The 23,337-nt window shown below is 38.0% G+C and overlaps 1 protein-coding gene across 1 annotated transcript in view; it reads right to left on the reverse strand.

Annotated features, from left to right (window-relative positions):
* Window positions 1-1,215: 1,215 nt before the first annotated feature.
* The window catches only part of TES (testin LIM domain protein), a 26,663-nt gene continuing 4,541 nt past the window's right edge, over window positions 1,216-23,337 (reverse strand). Inside the window, exons 2-7 of the mRNA XM_057390488.1 lie at window positions 16,752-16,837; window positions 9,531-9,780; window positions 8,068-8,397; window positions 4,629-4,844; window positions 3,964-4,122; window positions 1,216-2,742 (exon numbers count right to left, since the gene is read on the reverse strand). Of these exons, the coding sequence (XP_057246471.1) occupies window positions 2,551-2,742; window positions 3,964-4,122; window positions 4,629-4,844; window positions 8,068-8,397; window positions 9,531-9,780; window positions 16,752-16,837 (1,233 nt within the window). The 3' untranslated portion in view covers window positions 1,216-2,550. The remainder of the gene's footprint in view (window positions 2,743-3,963; window positions 4,123-4,628; window positions 4,845-8,067; window positions 8,398-9,530; window positions 9,781-16,751; window positions 16,838-23,337) is intronic.

A 23,337-nucleotide genomic window follows, 5' to 3' on the forward strand; every position in this document is an offset into this window, starting at 1 on the left:
CATTACGAGGACAGTTTAGCACTCCTAGCCATCTCTGACCTGTTTGTAGTCACAGAGCAGTATCTTTGTCTACTCTGTACATCACCAGTACATTATACTTGACGTTCTTATTACATGATCCTTTCCAATCAAAAAAGAAACACCTGGATGCATCAGGTTCTAGGGAGAGCCAGAAAGGACCAAGCATGTAAGGGAAGATACTCAAGATACTAAAGCCAGCAAGCCAACATGCTTCAGAAGAGGCATGGAAAACGTCAGTCCCAGAAACTGATAGACTATTGAAATKGTTTGGTTTCACATAAATTTCCTTAGCAACAGTGTCCAGATGGAATAAATAAGCCCTGGGATATCTCCTGGTCAGCCTTTAAATTGAAGGACATGCAACAATTAGGATTAATAAACAAAACTGTTCAAAACAAGATTAAAAGTGAAAAGTATGACTGCTATCAGTGCAAGTAATCACATTAATGAGAAAGTGTTACAAAGGGTGGCAGGGGAAGGGCAAGGAGAGGTGCAAAAGATCTTYTCACAGTTCTGTACAACGGGCAGCTGCATCTTCTAGAAGAGATGCTATTGAGAGGATGAGGGCAGATGTACTCAAGACACGTAACACCCTATCACTATTAGGTCATCTGTATGGAKAATAATTAAATTAGACCTTATCCCATCCCCAAGAAGCATTCTCACACCATGTGCTGCACAGGTTAAAATACATGACCTGCTACAGGTTAAATAGCACTTTCATGGAAAAAAAACCTTCTCTTACTGAGACATTCTGSTGTTCCTTGGCTTAAATCTGCAAATCTGGCAAGGATACAGCCTACCGGTATAAGCTGAAATACATGGACTTTTTTTTGTATTTCCTCAGGCYCCCTAAGAAAAGCTGTACAGGGCTTCCAGAACATTCATGTAAAGTTTATGACTTAGACAACATAAAACATCACAATGTATCTCCATGGGCGTTATTTTTGCAGCACTCTGAAGGATCACAAAGCACTTCATTTTCTCAGCACATTTCCTCACATGCATGAATGCTAAACTTCCCATTCAAGGTCTTAAAATAGTTTATATGAACAAAAAATAACACTAAGTTCTGAAGTTGTGCATTTGCTGGAACAAACACTGTTTTGCCTAYAAGCACATTAACAATGATGCATAAGACAGTAAACACTGTATAGTAAATACAGGCCTTCAGGTTTTTGGAAATAATATCCAAGTGAAAGCAAACTATGGAAACATTTTCCTTCCTCTTTGCCTCCCTGAAGGGGATTTAACAAGAACAGAATTAGTAGACAACTTAAGTTAAAAACACTAATTTTATTTTGAAGTGTTGCAATACAATCACCATAAAATTTACAAGAACTGAACACAGACTTGCATAGATTTTTTTAATTTTTATTTTTTTTAGGCCAAAGACTCCCAATTCACTGTTATGCACAAAGATAAGAAGCTTCACTGTAGGTCTGTAATTCTTAAGAAAAAGACACACATTTGGTTTATCTAGTAAGCAAAGCTAATGCACAGCTTTGAATTTTTTCACTCAAATACTGTAAGTCTTTTGGGAAAGACTTCTTTGTCCTTTGGTTCAGAACTTCGAAAACAAAAGCCTAAGCAGGATCCATTTGCAGAAATACATTCTTGGAAATGCATACAGTATTGTGTGCCACATYCCTCTTGACAGAAGGCACAACTTATGGAAGGAACATTCATGATATAAAACAGAAGTTAGTTCTGAAAGGCTAAAAGTGATACCCATTACTTCTGGTGGGTTTTTTYTCTTAATCTAAGCAAAACCTGCTCTTATTTTCTAACACCAACACCCACCCAATCACCAATCTATAACATAACTTCAGTATTCATAAAATTAAACCCTTTCCAGGCATGAACAGCTGTAAGAAAGAAACATAAGCCAACAGTTTTACATTGGTGAAGTTACTTTCAAAACTAGACATATGAATAGTCACTATCCCCCAAGAAACCATGCGTCAAATCCAAGGAAATTATTAAAGGCAAATATTTTTTTAAGTGTCATTCTCCYTACTTGAAGTTAGGAGAACAAAGCTGTACATGGCAGTAAAACTGATCACTTTGTTTAAAGTGCTTGATGAAAGCAGAAAAATAATAAAAATGATAAATTAGTGAAACCAAAGGTGAAAGAGTTACATTTATCATACAAAACAAGATAAATTGGAGCATTTTCACATTTTCTTGTTCGATTAGACAGGATACAGCAAAAAGATTCTTCACAGTGAAGAGCTCCCTTAGAAAATATAGAGTTTGTAACATTTTTTTTTAATATTTCTGGGATGTGAAGTAATTTGAAATAAGACTCAGTATTCCAGAAAAGGAAGTATTTTTACAGCTAAGAAATAAAGATTACATAGGAAGTTTTGGACACTAAAAAAAAAAATCTTTGGGAAATGCTATTTAATACTTTCAATCATTTTAAACGCCCTGACACTTTATATTTTACAGTAGAAATGCAAGAGCCTTTGGAACACAGCAATACTTGACTAGTTCTGTGCATATCTTCTTTTATGACATCACCTTTTATGACATCATCTTTTCCTTACATTGCACTGAGCAAAAAAGCATCCCTTCCACAGGCATGAACTTCTGGTCAATTAGACACTTGCTGCAACAGGAGCACAAGAAGCATTCCTGCGTAGCATGCCAGTTGAAATTGTTGTATGCCACACGCTGAACTTCTGGATCTATAACGTTATGACAGCCTTGGCAGATCTGTTTAGAAATAAAATAACACTGAAATTAAGCACGCACATGCTCTCTTCAAGTCAAATAAAACCTGAAACTCTAAAATGTTTTTGGATGAGGGAGGCAGGTGTTAAAAGAAGTCTTTTCTAAAAGTCTGCCAACTTTTGATTTTTTTCTTTATTTTTAAAGTATTTTGATTAGAATTCAGTTGAGGGCACAGAATAAGAAAATGGACACACAAGTTATTTCCTGCTGGGACTAAGCTTAGACAGTTATGATGGTTAGGATTTCCCAGTACCCAAATAATCATAAAAACCTTGTATGTGGAAAAGCACATATCTTCATGTATTAAGCTAAATATGTGAAGACATTAGCTACAAATCTTGCTGGGCATTTACAGATGTGTAGCAATGCCAAACAGTTAAAGGTTATTAGTCTTGGATGCAATTCATCTTAAAATCTGTTTTTCAACAAATTATAATTTAGATTGAGAAAGCTAATGTTTTAAGAGTAAAAAAAAAAGCCTCTCCAAAAAAAAATTCCTGACACCTACCTCAGAATATTATTAACTGCCAACAAGTAATAGTAATTTTTTTYTCCTTTTACTATACAAATCATCTAGGTGCACAATTACACTCAGCCTCCAACTAGTAGCTAGTTAACTTATAGATATGACTGGACCATCATCTCAGACTAGTTTCCAGCATAACCACAAATCAAGAACTACCATTCTTTTCAAACTTCTAGCTTTATCCTGTCAGTCACTCTCCTTTATAACACATGTTGTTAGAAATAACAGAAACAAAAGCATCTAGATTGCAGTTACCACTATAGGTTTTTAGCAGATCAGCTGAAGCTGATTTCTGACAGGCTCAGTGAAGTACACTGATGAGAACTAAACACTGAGCAGTGTCACTCATCTTCACCTACTTTACTCCTCCTGTTACCAAATCCTGCTTCAGCACTGGCTAAGTTCAAGGTTTTTTCCCAACAGGTTTCTACCTCAGCAGYGGCTTTTGTTCAAGTTTATGAATTGACAAAATACATGCCTGCCTAAAGTTTGGGGTTTTTTTTGGGTTTTTTTTTTCCTTGTTTTGTTTTTTTGGGTTTTTTTCCAAAGGGGAAGAAGATGACTGACTTAAGCATAAACACACGTTCAATTTATACTTTTAAGGTACTCCCAGACTGAGTTTGAAGCTCCATAGACTTATGTTCCTCACAACACTAAGACATCCGTAAGGACCTTACCGCAGCATGGTTCTTCATGTAGCAGGATTTGCAGACTGGATCATCATTCACCATTAAATAGGTTACCCCAGCCAAAACACAATCACAATCAAAACAGCAGAAGTGTTTCAGATGCCAGTTTTGACCTTCTGCGAGAGTATATTCATTGCTGAATATTAGCTAAGAGGAAGATATAAACATGTATATAAGTAAACAAGTACATTCATTTGAACAGTGCACCTTTTTAATAAATCTAGCTTATGGATATTTTTTTTCAAGGAACTCCCAGTGGTCCCACCATTGTTTAATTGTTTCCCAAAAGCCTCATGCTACTCCCAAGAGCTGCAGATGCCAGAGGCCCCAGGAGGGCTGTTTCCTGTTGCTGCCCRTGGTTGGTTTGGCCCCTAGTGCCCTGACAGGGAAACAGCTGCATAACTGGGACTTGCCAGAACAATCTGCCCTTACATATTACATCCCCATAGACAGTGCAAAATCCCCACCAAGTCCAAAGCAAATTATGGATCTTCCTGAATGTGCAGTGTCTATATTGGTTTCAGTTCTTTGCAACCAAAATATCAACTAAAGCTGATGAAGGCATATTATCTTTCTGCACTGAAATGTTTTATTAAAAATCACTACTCAGTGAACAAACATGTGCTAGAAGAAAGGACTGTGATATCTCCTACCTCGTCACATCCAGCACAGCGGGGTTTTTCACTATCACAATAATGTCTTCCACAATACAGGTTACCATTCTTCCAGAAATAGATCAGGTCTACTAGAAGTTCATTGCAGGTGCAACAGACAAAACAACCTGGATGCCACATTTTGTCATATCCAGCACGTTCTGCATAAACAGCTGGGTCACCTTCCATCATGCTCTGTTTGCAGTGATAGCAGAACTGAAAAGAGGTTATTACCAAGTTAATTAAGCTCTTGAGAGGTGTATTTACAAAAATTACATATTATCAATATATTTAATACATTCCATCTTTCCAGACTGAAATGAAAGCATTAGTTCAATCCCATGAGTAGACAGTTGGGCTAGAGGATACACCTGTGCCATAATTCAGGTTTTACTAATTCAAGATGACGCACATTCTACTGGCATGGCATTAGTACTCCTTAAAAGGATTGTTATACTTCACCATATTCACATTCTGCAGTTACAGTCCAGTGTTCAAAAAAAAAMCAAACAACTGGCAATTAAAATTCATGTTATGCTCTGTAAGCCTTATATATTCAAGAACAAGGAGAGAACAACCTCCATCCAAGCTAACCAACTATGACTAGAAAGCATGACAAGAAAATGGCTGTACTTATAGGTCATGAGAAGACCAAGCCGAATCTGCATCACTGGTGAGGAAAATAAAAAAAAGAAAGGTATTTCAAATGGATTCTGTTTAAAACTGTGTTCTAGGGATGCTAGTCACTCATGGCTGCTGTTCAACAGCCTGCAATTAATGATCTTAGGACAGGGAGAGTGACTATGGATAAACACAAAGCGTACATACACAGCTACACTACAAATAGTTCCAGAGAATCCAYAGTCGGTCTTCTGCCCGATACCTGCTTACAGAGAGGGGCTTGCCATTAAGTGAAAAAACAGAAATGATTTATGTTACTGAACCAAAATTTTTTTTATCTACAGTTTAATCACCAGTTTGGCATTTCCTGCACTCCAGCTGGTCTGTGGACTGGGCTGAATGTCCTGGGAAGGTTTTCCTCTATGACTCACATCACTTCAAGTCAGCTGCAAATGGCTTTAATTGTGTGGGCATATAAAAATAAAATACATATAAAAATAAAATACATATAAAGTATCTTGGCTATAAGGCATATTGATCAGATCCCAGATGTCAGAGAGTATCAAAAGATACGTAGGAAGACACTAAAAGAGGAAGAACAACTTGGAACAGAAATAGAATGTAGGGAAACTAATGAAAGGGAAAGTGCAAATACACATGTATATAAAGGTTTCTGACCTTTCTACTTTAGATTTCATACTCCAAAAGTCCACTGGAAGGTTAAATAGCTGCCTAGATCCAGATCTAGGCAATGTGATTCATTTGCCTACCATTTACACCATCTCCAGCTTTGATGGTTAAAAGGTACATAAAAATTTCCTTCCTTACAAGATGAAATACTGTGTATCTAATTTTTCTTTAATTCAACTTTCAGTCATGGTGAAAAAGCTTTCTATTTCTTAAACACAGAGACAATTATTATGGGTATATTTACATTAGTAGTGGAGACGTGGATGTTAGTGTTGTTTGTTTTGTTGTTTTTTTTTTTATTTATCAGGTTTCAAAGAATTGCGGTCTATTCTTATAATGAAAATCAATTTTTTTAAAGAGATTCTTTTTATCACAACTACAGGAATATATATTTTCAAACTCAGTCTGAATGACAGTGTACAAGAAAATCTGATGAGCAAAAATGCAGAACCAATGTAAAAAAGTGTAGACAAGTATGGCATTTCTCCTGCTAAGTATTCAACGGCTCTTCTTTGTATCAATTTATTTTGAACTGTTAAAAAGCACTTTATATACTGCCAAATCATATAGCTGAAACAAAGTCTCATTGCAGAAATCAGACCCTCCCAAAATACTTAAAAATAACTTATCTAAATCCTGATTATTTAATCTAGTCTAAACTCAGTAACAAGCAAGCAATCCAAATGTTCACTTTTAATGCTATTAAGCACCTACAAGCCTCTTTCTCAATCACTGTTCACCGTAATAGTATATACTTGGCTTGAACTGTAAGAAGAATATTCTGGTGCTGGAGTAGGAAAGTTTGGAAGTGATAAACAACTGTAATGTAAAACGAAGCACCTTCTGATTTAATTACTCAAGAGGACAGAGTGCCTCCTGCTATTGACTTATGGTCCAAGGCAGTTGATCATCTGGTTACAATGCAAGGTGTTTATTTCTGTAAGTCTGCAGGAGATAAATTAAGAATTGCAGCTGTGAAGCTAAAGTAAGCGAGCACAAAAGGCTGATTTAAGACAAAATGACAGTAACCTAATCAAACCATGGTAAAATAACTTTTTAGTTTCTTAGAATCTCCATAACAAGATAGCAAATGAAAAAAAAAAAAGTGAATTTTAGCAAATAGCTGCGAATGACACAGGTTGAAAATTTTTAAGTTAAGTGGCCATGTCCAAGGCTAAAGCATAAGGGTTGATTTTATTTCACACTAGAAGTCATACATACGGTCAGTTCAGAAACAATAAAAAAACACCACTATAAAAGCCATTCTATAACCAATGTTAAGCAAACCTTTTTCTCCATCTAGAACTTGTATATTAATTTTCTGTAAGCAACCTGCAGAGAAATAATTTTAAGGATTCATACATATAAGAGCAACACTTCCAGTAATCAACTTACCGTAGAGCTTTTGACACTACTAAGTTAATGGCTACCTTCACTAAACTGATTTGTAATTAGTAGTTGAGACATGCACAGCAGTAGTTATGTCAGAAATACTTGATGAAAGCTATAATTTTTGAAGTATCAATGAAAACTGGGTAACTTTACATAACCCRTTTTTCTTCGAGCTATTACAAGGAAAAATCAGATGCCAAAGAAAGAAAATACATGAGAAAATGGAGCTGAATATGAAAAGAAGGCTCATCGAAAGAGTCACTGTATGGCCCAACTTGTTGGACACACGATGGAAAGGTTTTACTATTCATGAGTTTCAGTTAATTGTAAACACAATTTGACAAGTGGGTAATTTTAGTGCTCTTCCAAGAAAGGGAAGAAAAGCTTCTAAAATTAAACTATACCCTTCGAGAAGAATATAACCATTAGTCCACAAAACAACATAAGCTTTTGGATTATTATACTGTAAAGGACATCCTAATATACCACCTCCAAGCTAAGATGTTTTTGCATCGAGGATGAAGGTGTCACCTTGGAAATTATTTGCTGTAATGCATTAAATACTGTTAGAAATCAGGGCTCTATGCAGACATTCACACTTCCCAGTTCCCCTTCTTTTCCTCCCCAGATTTTTGCTATTACAAAATAACAAACAATTTAATTAGCCTAAARTGACTAAATAGAGCACTCAGATAATAATATACCTTTTGTTTTATCTTTGCCTTCTTATACTTACATACTGAGATGCTTTTTGACTTGAGGACTTTTCCATTGCTCCAACAGTAGATGAGGTACCTCTGTCACCATTTTTCAAATTATTCTCYTCAGCTCTCCCTTCCACCTCACCAGGGAGCTTGACATCTCCGACACCGAGTGCTTCTTTTTTGTACTTCTTCACAAATTGTTCCATATGCCTGACTTCAATGGGGGAAAGCTCGTGGCATTTTGAAGGATCCTGATCGTGAGCAGGCAGCTGCTTTGCCAACTGCTTCTTCCTGTACTGCGCGCCTTCTGAGCCAGCAACAGGCTGCTTCTCCTTTGGTAACATCTGCATGTACTGTCTAGCCTGAATCAGAGGAATTAGATATCAGATGKCACTTCAACTACAGACCATTCTCATAAGCAAACACACAACTAAAATAATCTCTACTGTTTTTAGCAACAGTCAAATTTGTCAAAAATAAGGTTCTTTCTGTAAACATTACGCTCCTGAAAAAGTAATAGAGATAAAATACAGCAGATGGATTAACTGGCTTCTTCCCAGAGTAACAGAYAGGCTTTCTTTTAAGCCTTTTACAACATACAGAGAAGAGTTATTATTTCTCTGAGTAAACAACATTTACATAGCACCTTGCCCCTATAAATACTGATCATGAGTACAGTCTTGGAAAAATAGAATATGAAATAATCTGCTTGGGGCACACAGCCCACTGAAGAAATAACTCTAGGTAAATCAAGTAGAAAAAAGCCTCTAGTTTTATTAAAGCAATGACAAACGCTAAAAATCAAAGTAGCAACTGAATGTTAAATAAGTCCTAGATGCACAAGGTTTGATTAATTCACTAAAAAGGAATAATTTGAGATAATTTCATTCTGGCACGGATTGCACAACATTTTAGTACAATACATTAGTAATCAAAGTTTGAAAAGTCAAGTAAAATCCTGAGAAGGYTATCTACCATCTCATCTACTTCAGCTGGAAATATATTGTAAGAAAGCTGCTCTTCTAGATGTCAACAGACCTTGTTCTTACCATATACAGTAAAAGCTATAAGCAAGACTAAATGTTCCCCTTAACTTTAAACAATGACATAAATTCATATGTTGGTTTTGGGTTTTTTTCCCTTAAGCCCACACTCCATGCAGATTTTTCAAGTTTGTTAAAAAAAAAAAAAAAAAAAAAAAAAAAAAAANAAAAAGGGCAGGTTACAGAAGTCAGACTCCAGGGAGTTAGCAGATAACTCTTGATATTATCTATTAAAAACTACCAAATCTCCCTAGTTTTTAAAATCTTCTACATASAAGCATCCATAAAGCAAGATGACACATGCAAGATTAATTAAACAGGCACCATATTTTCAGTTTTGAGGAGGAAGAAAGGAAGACTACAAGAGGCAAAGTCATCCTTCCAGTAAACTCTACTACTTTATCTCCCACTAACTCCTGCCTTGAACATGAAGAAAAGTGAGTTGGACTTACTAGTGTCTGATTCTGAACAGGAGGAGCCCACTCGTAAGTCACAGTATTGATGGACACATTCTTGGCTGGCACTGGGCTGGTCAGTATCATGACATTACGTTTGTACATGGGATTGTCGTCATTCTTCAGCTTTGCAATAAGTGTTGTGTATTTTGTATCTTCAAAGAGTTTCCCCACTTTCCGATCCTCCTCATTGCTTGATGGGATATCATGCTCCTCCTGGCCACATTTGCAGTTGCGGCATATTTTTCTGAAATTCATGGAAACAGAAACAAAATTACAATCTCACACCATCTGGGTGTGTAGTAACATCACCAGGAACCCAAACCCTTGTTTTCAGTGCTTTGATTAGGAAATATACACATTTTTCTGCAATATGTCAAACACCTYCTTTATGTTTCCTATTGTATTACTTACATTATTTATTTACAGATATTGTTATCATAGGATATCACTTGACTACATTAATGCATTTTAATATGATGCTATGTCATTCCTTCAGTTATATCTCAGTGTTGGACAAAAACATACATATCCATAATCAGTCACCTACCAGATTTATTATAAGATAACTTTATGCATCAACCTCATTTCCCCAGCAATCATTTGCTTGGGCTTTTCGTTTTTCAATTGCTCTTCATACATTCAAAGTTACACRCACTATAYTATTTTCTTCCYATGTATTTGACTGTATGCATGATATTTGAYTATCACAGGSTTGCTGTGARACAAATATTTTCTAGAAAGGAAGAAAATRCATACAAACATACATAGAATGTAACTACACCAAGTTCTGTTCAAAGCACAGCATTTAAAAGAAGATGAATGAAAAGTGAACAGCTTATATGGACAAAGCCCTTCAAAACAGCTCTGAACCAAGTCAGAGGTMCTCTGGCACATGCTGTAGAGAGAACTTTCACAGAAAACAGCCATAAAAGGTAGAAGTATATCTACTTGGATATAAATTACATTCTTTCATATACACCACATTTCAACTGTTTTGGCTAAGGAATATTAGAAAGCAATTTGTTACCTTAAGCATAATTACTCAATTGACATGTAATGGAAAGAACCTTGGATTAGACAAGCTAGTTCATTATCAATTAATGGTGTCCCCAGAACTTYAGGTCAAAGCAGTCAGCCACAGCATACAGAAATTAGTGAAGCTAGATACTAACTAAAGTTTCTTATTAAAGACTAAGAAAACTTATCAACCTTCTGGGTCTCTAGATTTTGAAGAGGAATGAGTAGAATTTTACCAAATTATTTATCCTTCATACAGCAAATAGCATAAAGTACTACCTATAAAATCCTTCTGAACCTTTCTTGCCAAAGCCTATCAAACTCTTAACATTGTTCTGCATCTTGCTTTCTTCAGTCTTGAAGGCAAATTAGGTGCCTTAAGATAACATATGGAACAGGAACACAACAAGAACATGCCATGACTATAGCAGGCCCCTGAGGTAATGGAAAAGGAAGGAGGACCTCTAGTTGTCCTGAAGTGATACATAGCCAGCCCCAAACACATCCTCTCTTATATATATACCAGTTTAGGAAGTGGGGTACTATAATTTCAGTGTGTGATGGATGCTGCCCTGGTCATGTGGTTATACAGAAATACATTGTGGTAACTGAAGTTATAAAACCCACTCCAAATAAAAATAGCTAACGGCAAGAAAAATGAGCCACTCATGCAAAATAMGAATATTAAGCAGAAGTGACTGCACTTTGCAACCCAAGTACTAAAGAGATCACTAATTGAGGTGTAGGCTTACTGACAGCTACCAAATCATTTCCGCAACAGGAAAGATGAAYAGAATTTCAAATCTGATACTTATCTGGATAGCTACTAAACACTAATCACTTTGCAATCTCCCCGTTTACCCAAACATTCAAGCATGAACTAGCATTGCCCATTAAGCCTAAAAGCTGTACTGTGCATGTCAAGTACTTGAAACATAAAATTCTGCACGATCTTTAGCACCTGTACACAAGTCCTTTTACACAGCTAATACTTAGAGACTATTTAATAYACTAATAAAGCAATTCATATTCACTTGTGCTCATCGTTCAGGGCATGCATGTGATTATACCTTATTACYAGTTCTCAATCATATCTTCTTTGAAATCTAATACCAGGTGACAGAATCAGACCTYGCTTTTTGCAGATTTAGTGATTTACATCATGATCATCATGCTTCACAGCACACATGCTACTGGAATTGAAGCAATTGGTCCATCTGAACAGTGACACCAGACACTTCCTTTACTTTTTCAACTTAAATCTTTAGCAATAGCAACCCCCAGTTTTAGTCTTGTCTTGATAGCATGTGATTTATTAACAATGGTGAACAAACAGAYATTCTCAGGTACCCTGCAAGTGAAGCATGATCATGCTGTCCAGAACTGCTCTGCTAACAAGACAGACCTCYGCAACAGCAGTTCATATTGCTGTATTGCTGTGGTCACAACTGCCACATGACAGGCTGTGGAATTCTCCCCACTCTACAGCATCCAAGTACAGTAGAGCAGCATTGATAGCATGCAGAGACCAGACAACCCCCTGCAAGCTGTGGTGGAATTCATCCTCAGACTTTCACATGTACTGGAAAAGCCACAAGAGCACCTTATTTTCACTCATGTTGTATCATGAAATTGCGTATTTTTTTCCTGATACTACTCTTTCAGAATGTAGAACAGTTTAGAGATCCTGTTTCTGCTTTCAGTTAGATGAACACCCTTACTCAGCTGCTATCATTCTCGGTTCTACCCTAAAGGCTTGACATGGTTCACTGCAGTATCTATGCGAGATTTTTTTTGCTTTCCTCATAAATAGGTAGTTGCAAAGAAGTGAAAGCATACAATTTGTCCTTAGGTCCTTCCTGGGACTCACTGTGAAAACTGGCATAGAACTACTGCGCTTTATATTTGCATTGAAAATAATGAAGCACTCACTAATCTTCCCCACCCCTGCACCTACTGAAATTAAGAATTTGACTGTGTACAGTGTTCAGTCTAATCTCCTTGYTCTTTCAAAGTTAAAATTCTTTGCCAAGGGTCTGCAAGAAGCTGTTACAGGGTCTATGTTAAAAATGTAGTAGTGGCATTAGAACTCATGTACCATTATGCCCTGGAATACAGGACAAAACAATATAGAAAGTATGTGGAGAATGCCGAGTCACAGCTGATGTCAACATATCTCAGTAAAAGAAAATACCCTATGCTGTTGCCATTTTCCATACTCCCCAATRCTCCCCCTAGATCTCACCAAAATAAAGGTATCTATACAGCTGCTAACAGCCTCAAAAAGGTATCCAGTCCTGATTTATAACCTCTCAAGTAATTTCCAGTACTCAAAGATATCCAGTTGACATTTAGACCCATAACTCTTCCTGAATACTGTTTAAAATTTAGTCCTAACTTGTTTCATTAAGTTGCCACAGCAGAATCCTGCTCATTAGTCACTCATTGTCCTCTCTGCAGAAGGTATAGGGCCAATTACTTCTCTTAAGAATAGACTGGCTGGTCATTTCTTTGACTATAACAAAGCTAYCTACCTGAAGTGACCCCATTCCATTACCTCAAAATTGTATTTCACAGGTCTGTCTGATAAAAACAAAGTGTCAGTTATCTTTGGTGTTAAAAGTGAACACCTCGCACATGCAAGAAAAAACAACTGCTGTTATATACACCCACATACATATAAATATATAAAAACATTTATGCTTAGACAATTTTATCTCCTTTGACTCTATCAAGAGGAAAGCAATGAAAACTTCTTGTTCTCTCCACCTGCATTCCTTTCAGTTAAGGACATTCAGCAAGATCTCTACTAAAGGAGGTGTTAGGGACTATTGCTTATGTCTTCACAGCTCTCAGGCCCTCATCAGTGGAATAATGCTCCTCCACAGACAATTCTGCAATCTGAAAAGCTTTTCCCATTCTAAATATGGAAGATAGGGAGGAAACTCCAAAATCTGCAGAATGAGAAGTTGTGTATCACTATAAAAGACAGTAAATAATGCCTTGATTGTGTGTATTAAATAGTTAGAAAGAACAAGAAAGAAAGGTATACAGATTCTTTCCTCTTAAGTGATGAATTCCTGTGTCCTGAAKGTCTGCTGACATCAAGCATCAAAGAATTCCAGTGTCCACCATCCTCCGGATTTTCGCTGTTTTGGTGTATGGAGAGGAAAAGTAAGACAGATCATGATCCTTCAYATGCTGGCTCCTAGTGGCAGAAGGCAGCAGCAGCAAGCATGGAGAAATCCTCAACAAATACCTCGCAAGTCCTGAGGCTTATAAGACTAACCTCTTCTTATTACAGAATCACAGAAGGGATAAGATTGAAAGGAGACACTGTGAGTCGTCTGGCCCAACCTAAAGCACGTGGCACAGGGTTGTGTCCAGATGGCTCTTGAATATCTCCAGTGAGGGAGACTCCACAGCCTCTCTGGGCAACCTGGCCCAGTGCTCAGCTGCCTGCACAGCAAACCAGCTCTTCCTCTTATTCAGGTGGAACATCTAGAGCATCAGCTTATGCCCATTGCCTCTTCTATTGCTTGGCATCACTGAGCAGAGCCTGGCTCCATCCCCTTGACAATCTTTTTTCAGATACTTATAGACATGAGGTCCCCTCTCAGTTGTCATTTGAGGCTCAACAGACCCGGCTCCTTCAGCCTTTCTTCTTAAGAGAGATACTCCTTAATCATCTTTGCTGCTCTCCACTGAACCCACTCCAGGAGCTCCATGTCTCTCTTGTACTGAAAAGCCCAGAACAGGACACAGCACCCCACATGCAGAATGCACCCCAGGATACCATTGGCCTTCTTGGCCACAAGGACACAATGCTGCCTCAGGAACAGTTTGTTGTCCACAGAAGCCCCAGGTCCTTCTCTGCAGATGTACTTTCCAGCAGGTCAGCCCTCAGCCTGTGCTGGTGCAAGGGATTATTCTTCCCCAGGTGCAGGACCCTACATTTGCCTTGGTTGAATTTCAAATGGTTCTTCTCTGCTTGTCTCTCCAAACTGTCCAGGTCCTTCTGAAGGGCTCCCAACATTCTGGGGTATCATCCACTCCTCCCAGCTTTGTGTCATCAGCAAACTTACTGAGAAGGCMCTTTACCCCTTCATCCAAGTCTATGATTCCGTGATTCCTTCCGTTTTCTTGCTATTAATGCAGCTATAGGATTGCAGCTGCTTTGAACAGCATCTCAGCACTTTCCTGACAGATGCAGTATCAGAAAATCTTAAAACCAACTTAAGGCTCTCCCTTCCATGGATTGTATCTGTACACTGAAGCCAGATGCTGAAGAAGATAATTCCCAAGCCTAAGATTCTTGGATTTGGAAGATTTTTTTAATATCTTGGCAAGGCACACCAGAGACAGTTACCACATTCTGGAATATAAGCAACTAAGACACATCAGAACCTTCACTCCTACTTTTTGCAGCTTCTGTCTCCTGTCCCATACTTCCCTCTAGTGGGAAGTACATTCCAAAGAGGAATGTGTAACTGAGTCTCTTACATTCAGCCTGAGCCACTGCATGTGTGTGGAGGTTCTTTTGCAGTCTGAAATAAATCTAATTACTGAACTAAGACCTCCCCCATTTCTCCTACTGTTACACTTAGACAGAAGCATGATTCTGAGGACAATTTTAAAAGCAAAAATTATTAACATGCTAAAATAAACCAAGTAATTGTTATCCATTCAACTATCATTGTGTACCACATCTCTCATTTTGCTCCTTTTGTGTTCAGCTCACAACACTGAGGCTATCAGAATTTCAAAACTTAGGAATAAATTYTATTAAAGACTTGGTTTACCACCATTTCTATATTAGCCTCAATGTAAAGTTCTGCACCTGTAAAACCTGCCTACAGTGTGTCAAGCTTTACAGCACAAATGCTTAAAATAGCATCCCCTACCAAGAGATATATTTCAAACATTCCCACTACAGAGAAGAGTGTAGCAGCTCCATGGAAAGCCCTGCTACTAGATAGGTAACTTGGATTTTTGTGCACTTTATAATCTGACTCCTAGCAGCTCCATGGAAAGCCCTGCTACTAGATAGGTATACTTGTATTTTTGTGCATTTTATAATCTGACTCCCCAGAGGAAGAACTGAGGGTCGTTTGTGTGGAAAAACAAAAACAAATTACRTATTGGCTCTTTGAGGAACATAATTTTTTGTGCATCAGACCAAGAGCTACGTGATATGCTGAAGTTCCTCGGCTGTCCCCAGGAGAGGGCAGTGTCACTCTTGCACAGCCCGCACTAAGAGTGCTGCATCTGGCTCCTATGGAAGGCACTGTTTCCTTCGGGGGCTGTGCTTTGGGTTTGTACCTAAAATAGCCTTGATAGCACTTGCTGCTGCTGAGAATTGCTGGCATAAAGTCAAAGTTTTCTCGTTTTTGAACTCTGCCTCCACCTCAGCAAGTAAAGAAGCTGGGAAGGGGCACARCCGACTCAAATTGGTCAATGAGGTTTAAATGCTATATAATGTGATGATCAGCAATAAAACAGAGGCAGAGAATGAAGAAAGCAGGGTTTCTGACTTCTAAACTAGTTACTGCTTGGAGACTGGCTGGGCATCAGCRTGCTGGTGGGRGATGGCCACTGATTTCTTTTGCATTTGTTCACCATTTCACCTATGAACTATGTCAACCCATKAGTTTCCTCAATTTTGTTCTTCCTTTTTTGTCTCCCACCCTGATGTTTGGGACAGGTAGTAAGAAGCTGTGGTTGTGCATGGCTGCTGACTGGGGACAATCCCTACCCCTAGTTTTCTCCTAATGTGTAAACTGCTTCTCTAATTACAATTTTTACTTCAACACTTATCTTTTACAGATGAGTAGCAATGAAATTAGTGGTTAAACTTGAACTGAGTTGGATCATCCATGTTATAAAGACAGTGTTCTGTCTTCTGTAAGGCTATACACATTTTTACAAATCTATTTTAACTATTTTGTCAACCGAAGCAAATGCTGCAGTAGAAGTACTACCATTCACTTCTAGGCAGATGAAATACAGGCTCACAGGTGATTGGATACTCTGCTGTAATGCAGCTGAGAAGTTCTGCCCCTGAACCGTGTCAGCTTTTTAAAAGCATCTTACTAGTTTAATGGAGAGAGAGAGCAGAAGTCATTAATTAGACATTTGCATACACACGGCAGTCTGCAATGCTGAGTCACAGTTTAGGATACATGTGGTGTCACTTACCTCCAGTAATGAAGCTCAAAWCCTTCACACTTTTCCTTGCATTTTAAGCAGGGGGCACCAAATCCTTCCTCATGGCCCAAGCCCATCTGTGTAAAGAGCAAGATGGCTACAGTCAGCTTCAAGAATTATGCAGCATGAATGATCGTACTGATGCCTTTATAACCTGGAATCCACAGCTAAAGCACAAGGTTAAGCCTTTGACTAAGCTGACATAAGGGCAGCATTGTGGAGTCCATTCACCTTCCTGTTGTACCTATACAAGTAGAGGTGTTCACACAAGCCKGTTCACAGGGTTGTGCTAACAGGCAGAGTTGGCCTTAGTCAAAATMAAGTATTTTTCTTATGACTTGTCTAGCTTGCTCTACAAACTTCACGCAAGGGAAGAAGCAGATTCTTTGCAGCCCTTCGCTAGGTCTGGGGCTGTGAAACCACAGTGAGTGAGGCCAGGAGACCTCAAGTCAAAGGACATTTAATCCAGCTGACAGGAGAAAGTGACTGTATATGACTCTCTATACAGTATATGACTTGGCAAAATACAGGAGATAATGAAATAAACAGACCCCATGTTTATAGGCACTAACCTGGGTATCTGATAGAAAGAAAACAACCAAGTGATTTGTCTAATATTTCCAAGTACATCTGAGGCTACTCTTAATAGTGACCCAGAGTAGCACATACCCTTTACAATTACATTTCAGCGGGACTGACACCAGCTTACTTTCTGAGGGGAAAGAGAAACAGCACAGYTAGCAAAAGCAATGACCAGAAGCGATACACAAAGGGTTTCAAAAGGATGGATGACCAATTCATAATGCAGAGGAAATAAGAGAGAATATAAAAAACAGTGCAGAGTAAAGCCCAGATATTCACACAATATAACAACACATCAGTAAATTTAACCAAATAGCAGCCACTTGAAGTTTGAGATGTAAAACAAATTTATGTTACATGAATTCATATAACACAAATTATAAAATTTGTATTTGTAAATTTAAARTGTCTCACTCTGGCTCTTTAAATCTTTGGGGAACATTACTCCTTAATCAGACAGATGAAGGACCATGGAAATGTGGCCAGAGTTGGGTATGCAGGGTCTGGACCAACACGCAGAGAAGAATCCACCCCACACAGCAYGAGGAGTGTTCTGATCTAGCTGTAAGTTGAGGTTGTGGGAGGGATGGTCAGAAGAAGGAAACAGCTCACCTGCAGTTTAGCTTTAACCATGAATGAAAACTGAGCTAGAGCTGACTAGTTTTGGTATTATTCTTAGTTCTGGCAACAACAACACAATGCCAAAGTTAATAATAAAACTGTATCACTACATCTGATCAAGTTTGCCATTTACTCAGAGAAATCATAAAAGTATTGTTGGACGTACAGGTCAACTTTCAACTTGTTTCTGTCCAAAATAAAGAACAGATTATTCAGAAACCATTTAATACAGAACACATGGCAAGATGCAGGGAATACTGTGATTTCAGTTATTTTGTAATTTAAAGGATCACTGCTCAACAGTCATCAGACATACCAGAAGAAAACTTTCATGAAGATCGTGATCTGTTTAGACAAAAGACATAGTTTGGCAGCTATTAAGCTACTGCAGGGATGGACAGAAGGGCATAACATTATTTATTCCATATCTGGAAGGTGAAATACAAGCTGGCTGTGATCATGGTGACATCTTCATCAGCCTAAGGACTCAAGAASTTAACATGCTACAGGTGCTAACCTGAAGCCTACTAGTAGATACGTAAAATTAGCCTAACTTTAAAGATTAGCTTCTCAAAACTGTAGCTGATGAAGAACCTATCTGGTTAATAAAAGTTAATCTCCACTGAAGATGGGCATTTACAGGAGTCTTCTCATCTGGAATCCAGAGATTCTCCCACAGGCGTGTATACACACACACACACACACACACACCATGTATTACAAAAAAAAACGGAGCACTCTTCTCAATTCACACTCAAAGAGAATAATATTGGTCAGGATGTTTTCTAAAGGGAAAAAGAAAGCTAAAGCAACACAAAACAACTGCTTTTTGTGGGGGGGGAAGGAGGGAGGGACAGGTTTTTATTTGGGACTGTTTGGTTTTTGAAGACATACTCTCTAAAAAGCCTTATCTAAAATGATATGCTTGTACTGCCCTAACAAACAAACAAAACTCCCACAAAACCCCCAAATCCCCCCATTAAGACGGAAGAATGCATGAACGCATTCTCTTTTGCTGCTACTTCAGTTACCAACAGGCATGACTTTTTTATGCTCAAGCTCTCATTTCCTTCAAAAAGTGTGATATGAGAAGGAAGTGAAATAAACTCATTAGTATTTTGTAATTACCATATTTAGAAACACAGGACCACTTGTTTAAAAAGTACTGTTTTACAGTATCAAAAAATAACCTTGACATTTCAAGAACTCCCAAAACAGAACCTGAAATTCAAATATTTAAAAAAAAAATGCAAAACCCATTTTAACTATCATTTCCAAGCCTCCTAACATTCAGTGTTTTTGGTTTTTTTTAAGCTAAAAAAACCATCTTCAGAAACAAATGAAGGAGAGGAAATATGAACTATCTAAATACTCCTCTCTGAACATACTCCCTCTCCAGATGACAGGGATGACAACCAGCAGTCTTAGTAGAGATTTGTTCAGAAACACAGGATTCTGCATTCCCTCCCCAGAAACAAAGTGCACATCATTAAGTAAATGCTTGTGTAGTTTGAGACAAATAATTTAAATTAGTAAATGAGAAAGACTTGTTTTGAAACAGGCTTTTCAGTTTGCTGTGGAACAGAAAGGGAATGACCTTTCCATACACARTGTCTGGGCACCTTATGGAAAAGGCTTAGCTCAAGACTGAGAGGCACACTGAAAACCAAATTAGATGTGAATCTAGATGCACACACAGCAACTTTTGTTCTGACTGAGAAACTACAAGGCTGCTTGCCAAAAATAAAGATATAAACCAGCCAAATTCAAAAGCACTGTGGCCTATTGTTATCTAAAAGTCAGAGTGCATTACACATATTTCTCCAGAGTCCTGTAACAGAACATCTTTCAGCTGTAAGGACGCATCAGCCTCAGAAGTGGCTTTCTTCAGCAGCCAATTCTGCTGCAGTTTGGGAAATTCAGAAAGCYTAACACTGCAGTGTGGTGCCTCTTTACTGCTACCCCTATCTATCCCCATGTCTTCTGCAGAACATGGGCAGGTCCAAGCTGAGGCACCCACAGACACAGAGCAGGCCGGACACTGGAGCAGTAACGCATGCCTGAGAACAGGAGGGAACCCATCCTGTCCATAAATRGAGTTATGGGAAAAATGGCACAGATGGGTCAGCTGAAATACTGCCAGAAGGTTCCTGACTGTCTAATGCCATTAATTTTCATTTTACAGCAAAAGCTAACCAAACCCATCTGGTATTCCTAAAATACCCCAAACAGATTTAAATAGTTCGGTACACAAGATTATTGATATGATTGAGATCATCCGTTGCATGCTGCTTTCAAGATTACATAGTACTCAAGGGCAAAAAGCTTTAAATGGTTACAGCCAAGTGAGAATCAGTGAAAGACTGCCCCATTTCAGTTCAGACTGGAATCCAGTGACAAAAGTTGGCTGACTTCAAAGTAAGATGTCATGCATAGAAGCTTACATCGTAAAAACTCAAATATCATATTCAAGTGTCTAATAGTTTATTCAGATGTGTAAGAGAAACAGCACTTGGTATGAAATAGTTTAAACCTGGCTTATCAGAAGGGTTTATTTTTTAAGTTTATTAAACATGACCAGATTAAAAGTGTTTCTCCCTTCTACTAACTGAAACACTCCAACAAATTTTGCAGTCTTATGTTGTTGTAATTTTAGAATAATAATTTCAGAACTTACATTCCTGTAAAAATAGGAGACTTCAGAGACCATGAGACACTAAACTTTTCCTCAAATCGGATGCTATGAAAAAAAAATCATGATGCAAATGGATTATGCATGCAGAGGTAGACAGCCAGTTTAGTCAGAAGGCTGATACAAATGCAATTTTATTTTTTATTTGTAATTTCTCTTGCATGGCAAAATAAGGGTAAGTTTGTTAACAAATTTGTTCCTACATGGAATAAACTGTGCCACAGCTTACAGTGCCAGTAAAAAAAAAATTGCGATGAACAGAAGATTAGCTTTTTAGTAGTTAAAAAAGGGGAATGAACAAGATTGTTGACAGTYACAGGAGCAACAGAAATAAACCCTAACAAATCTTAGATGCATTAAAACCTAAGACAAAACAGTAGTTTTTAAAGCCTGCCTATACTTCTTTCAATAAATATAGGTTAAGTTCAAAGGGCTCTCTACAGGTCACACGATTGCTCTCAAAAAAACAAGTGCAATTAAACCGTATTTGCCCAGGGCTTTGTCCAAATTTAGATTTGACAGCCCAATATAATGTTGGACTACATAGAGAAGTCAAAAATCTATGTTTAATCGCTATTTCTCACATTGTTGCTTCTGCCCACTGTTCAATATTAGAACTATACAGTGACTAGAGTCTTTTCTATTCTCTCCTTCTAAGCAGCTGGGAACAAACAATATGGAATGTCCTGACAGAATTCCACTTGGAAGTCTTCAATTAGTTTAACAGTTACCATTCAGTAGTCATCACACTCAGCACAAATACAACTCTCAAGTAAAGCTAGTTGCTCTCATCTTCCTGTGCTTTACAAAGGAGCCCCTGGGGTGCAGCAGTAGGAAGGTGGTAAAAGAGRAACCTGTAACAAAATGCACAGGCACGGCTTGACCTTTATAGGTTTTATTCCCACAAGATTTCTTTTATGTCCTCAATCCCACCAGCAGACCAGAATTAACTCAGGCCTCAGTTGCTTTTCCTTCCTCATCCCAAGAGGACTCCTGTACCACCAGCCAGGTGAGCTTTATCCTGCTACAGACAGTGAGACACAATACTGGTACTCCACCTGTGCAAAAGATCAAAAGCCCTACCAATGTTGCGGATCCCTCCAGAATGTGAAAGGATGTGGCTATACAGTGAGAATGCAGTCATCAATGGACTGCAACAATTAATAGTGAACCTCAGATTAAAGTAAACCCTCTTCAGTATCCTTTTTGAAGTTCTTTCTCCTGTGTTTTCCAATGCTCCAAGCACAGAATGCTAAAGGTATTCTTGGATTTACCATGAAATCCTAGGTATATTCTGGTTTGAAGATTACCTAACTGTTGATCTGTTCGGATGATTGGGTGGGAAAGCACCAGTACTGCATAACAGATTTCTAGCACATATTAATGTATTTTAGGCACATTCAAATAAGAAAAGATAAAGYAAGAATGACAAACAACCCATAAAACCATGAGAAATCTCATTGCTGTGAATGGTCTATTGCTGAGACTGACCTGGTATCATTGTTAAGTACCAGGGAAACACAAACTGAGAATTAAAAGAGGCTACAGAATTTAAACTTTAATAAACAGAACAGCGATGATATTTCTTATGATTCCAGAATGAAAAAAAAAAAAGGTTGCATCCAAGAAAAATATTTGAAAGATGATCTGGGCAGGAGWAAAGGAGCTGCAGTAGCCTGATAGTACACAAGTCCCAAGAATTTATTTTATTGTGATGTCTTCTACTAAATATGAAACAGCCCAGAACTTAAATATTTAAGACACTGCTACATAGTTTACTGTCAAAAGGCTAACAGCTATTAAAGACAGCTCAGCTGSATAGAAAACAAGTGCTGTTTATTCACCAAGTCCAGCACTACACTAGCTAAGTTTGAGTGCAGCTGACACACACTGTAACACATCTATAAACCTCCAGTACAACACTATCCATCACTCACTWTTGCAGAGGTGTTTTCACAGTATTTCGTGTATTTTGTTTTGACTTCAGCACTCTCACCTAGTTGCACTCTCTAACACTAGGTTTTCAGAAGCAGACCTGAAAACCTACATTCTCACTTTTTAGGAGCTTTAATTGTGCAGGAAAGTGCATGGGGGTTTTTTCTGCTTTTAAAAGCTGTAGCTAGACAACTTCAGACTGAGAACAAGGCACAAATACAGGGTTAAAGGGCAGATTTTAAAAATAAAACTTAAAAAAACCCATCAAACCCAGAAACACATACAGAGCAGTACCGAGAAGAGTTATATCTGGTGTATTCCAGTAATGTCCTGACAGAAGCCTCCTTGCTCCCTGGACCTGCTCATCTGACCACGTTTAAGATTTTAGGTAACAGATGTGATGTGCTTTCATCTTAATGGCCCTACTCTTTGGAAGTTTCCAGGACCAAAAAAGAAACCCACCAACTTTGGTCATTAGCAAAAACACTATATTAGGGGGTTTTGTACATATATACACCCCTGTAAAAAAGCATGCATATATATACATCCCAGACACATAAGTCTTAGTTATATATATAAATGAAACATGAAGCATCTATCTATCTACATATATAAATGAAACATCTATGTAGAATAGATTGTAAAATAAAAGTCAAAAAAGTTTAATTTAGCCCATATTTGCCAAGATTCTATCTAGGGATGTTGGACAAAAAATAACTAGAGGTGTGGATTCAGACAGGTGCTCCA

This window comes from Malurus melanocephalus, unplaced genomic scaffold, assembly GCF_030028575.1.
Source record: "Malurus melanocephalus ecotype Western Australia unplaced genomic scaffold, MMel_1.1 scaffold_27, whole genome shotgun sequence".
NCBI classification, from domain to species: domain Eukaryota; kingdom Metazoa; phylum Chordata; class Aves; order Passeriformes; family Maluridae; genus Malurus; species Malurus melanocephalus.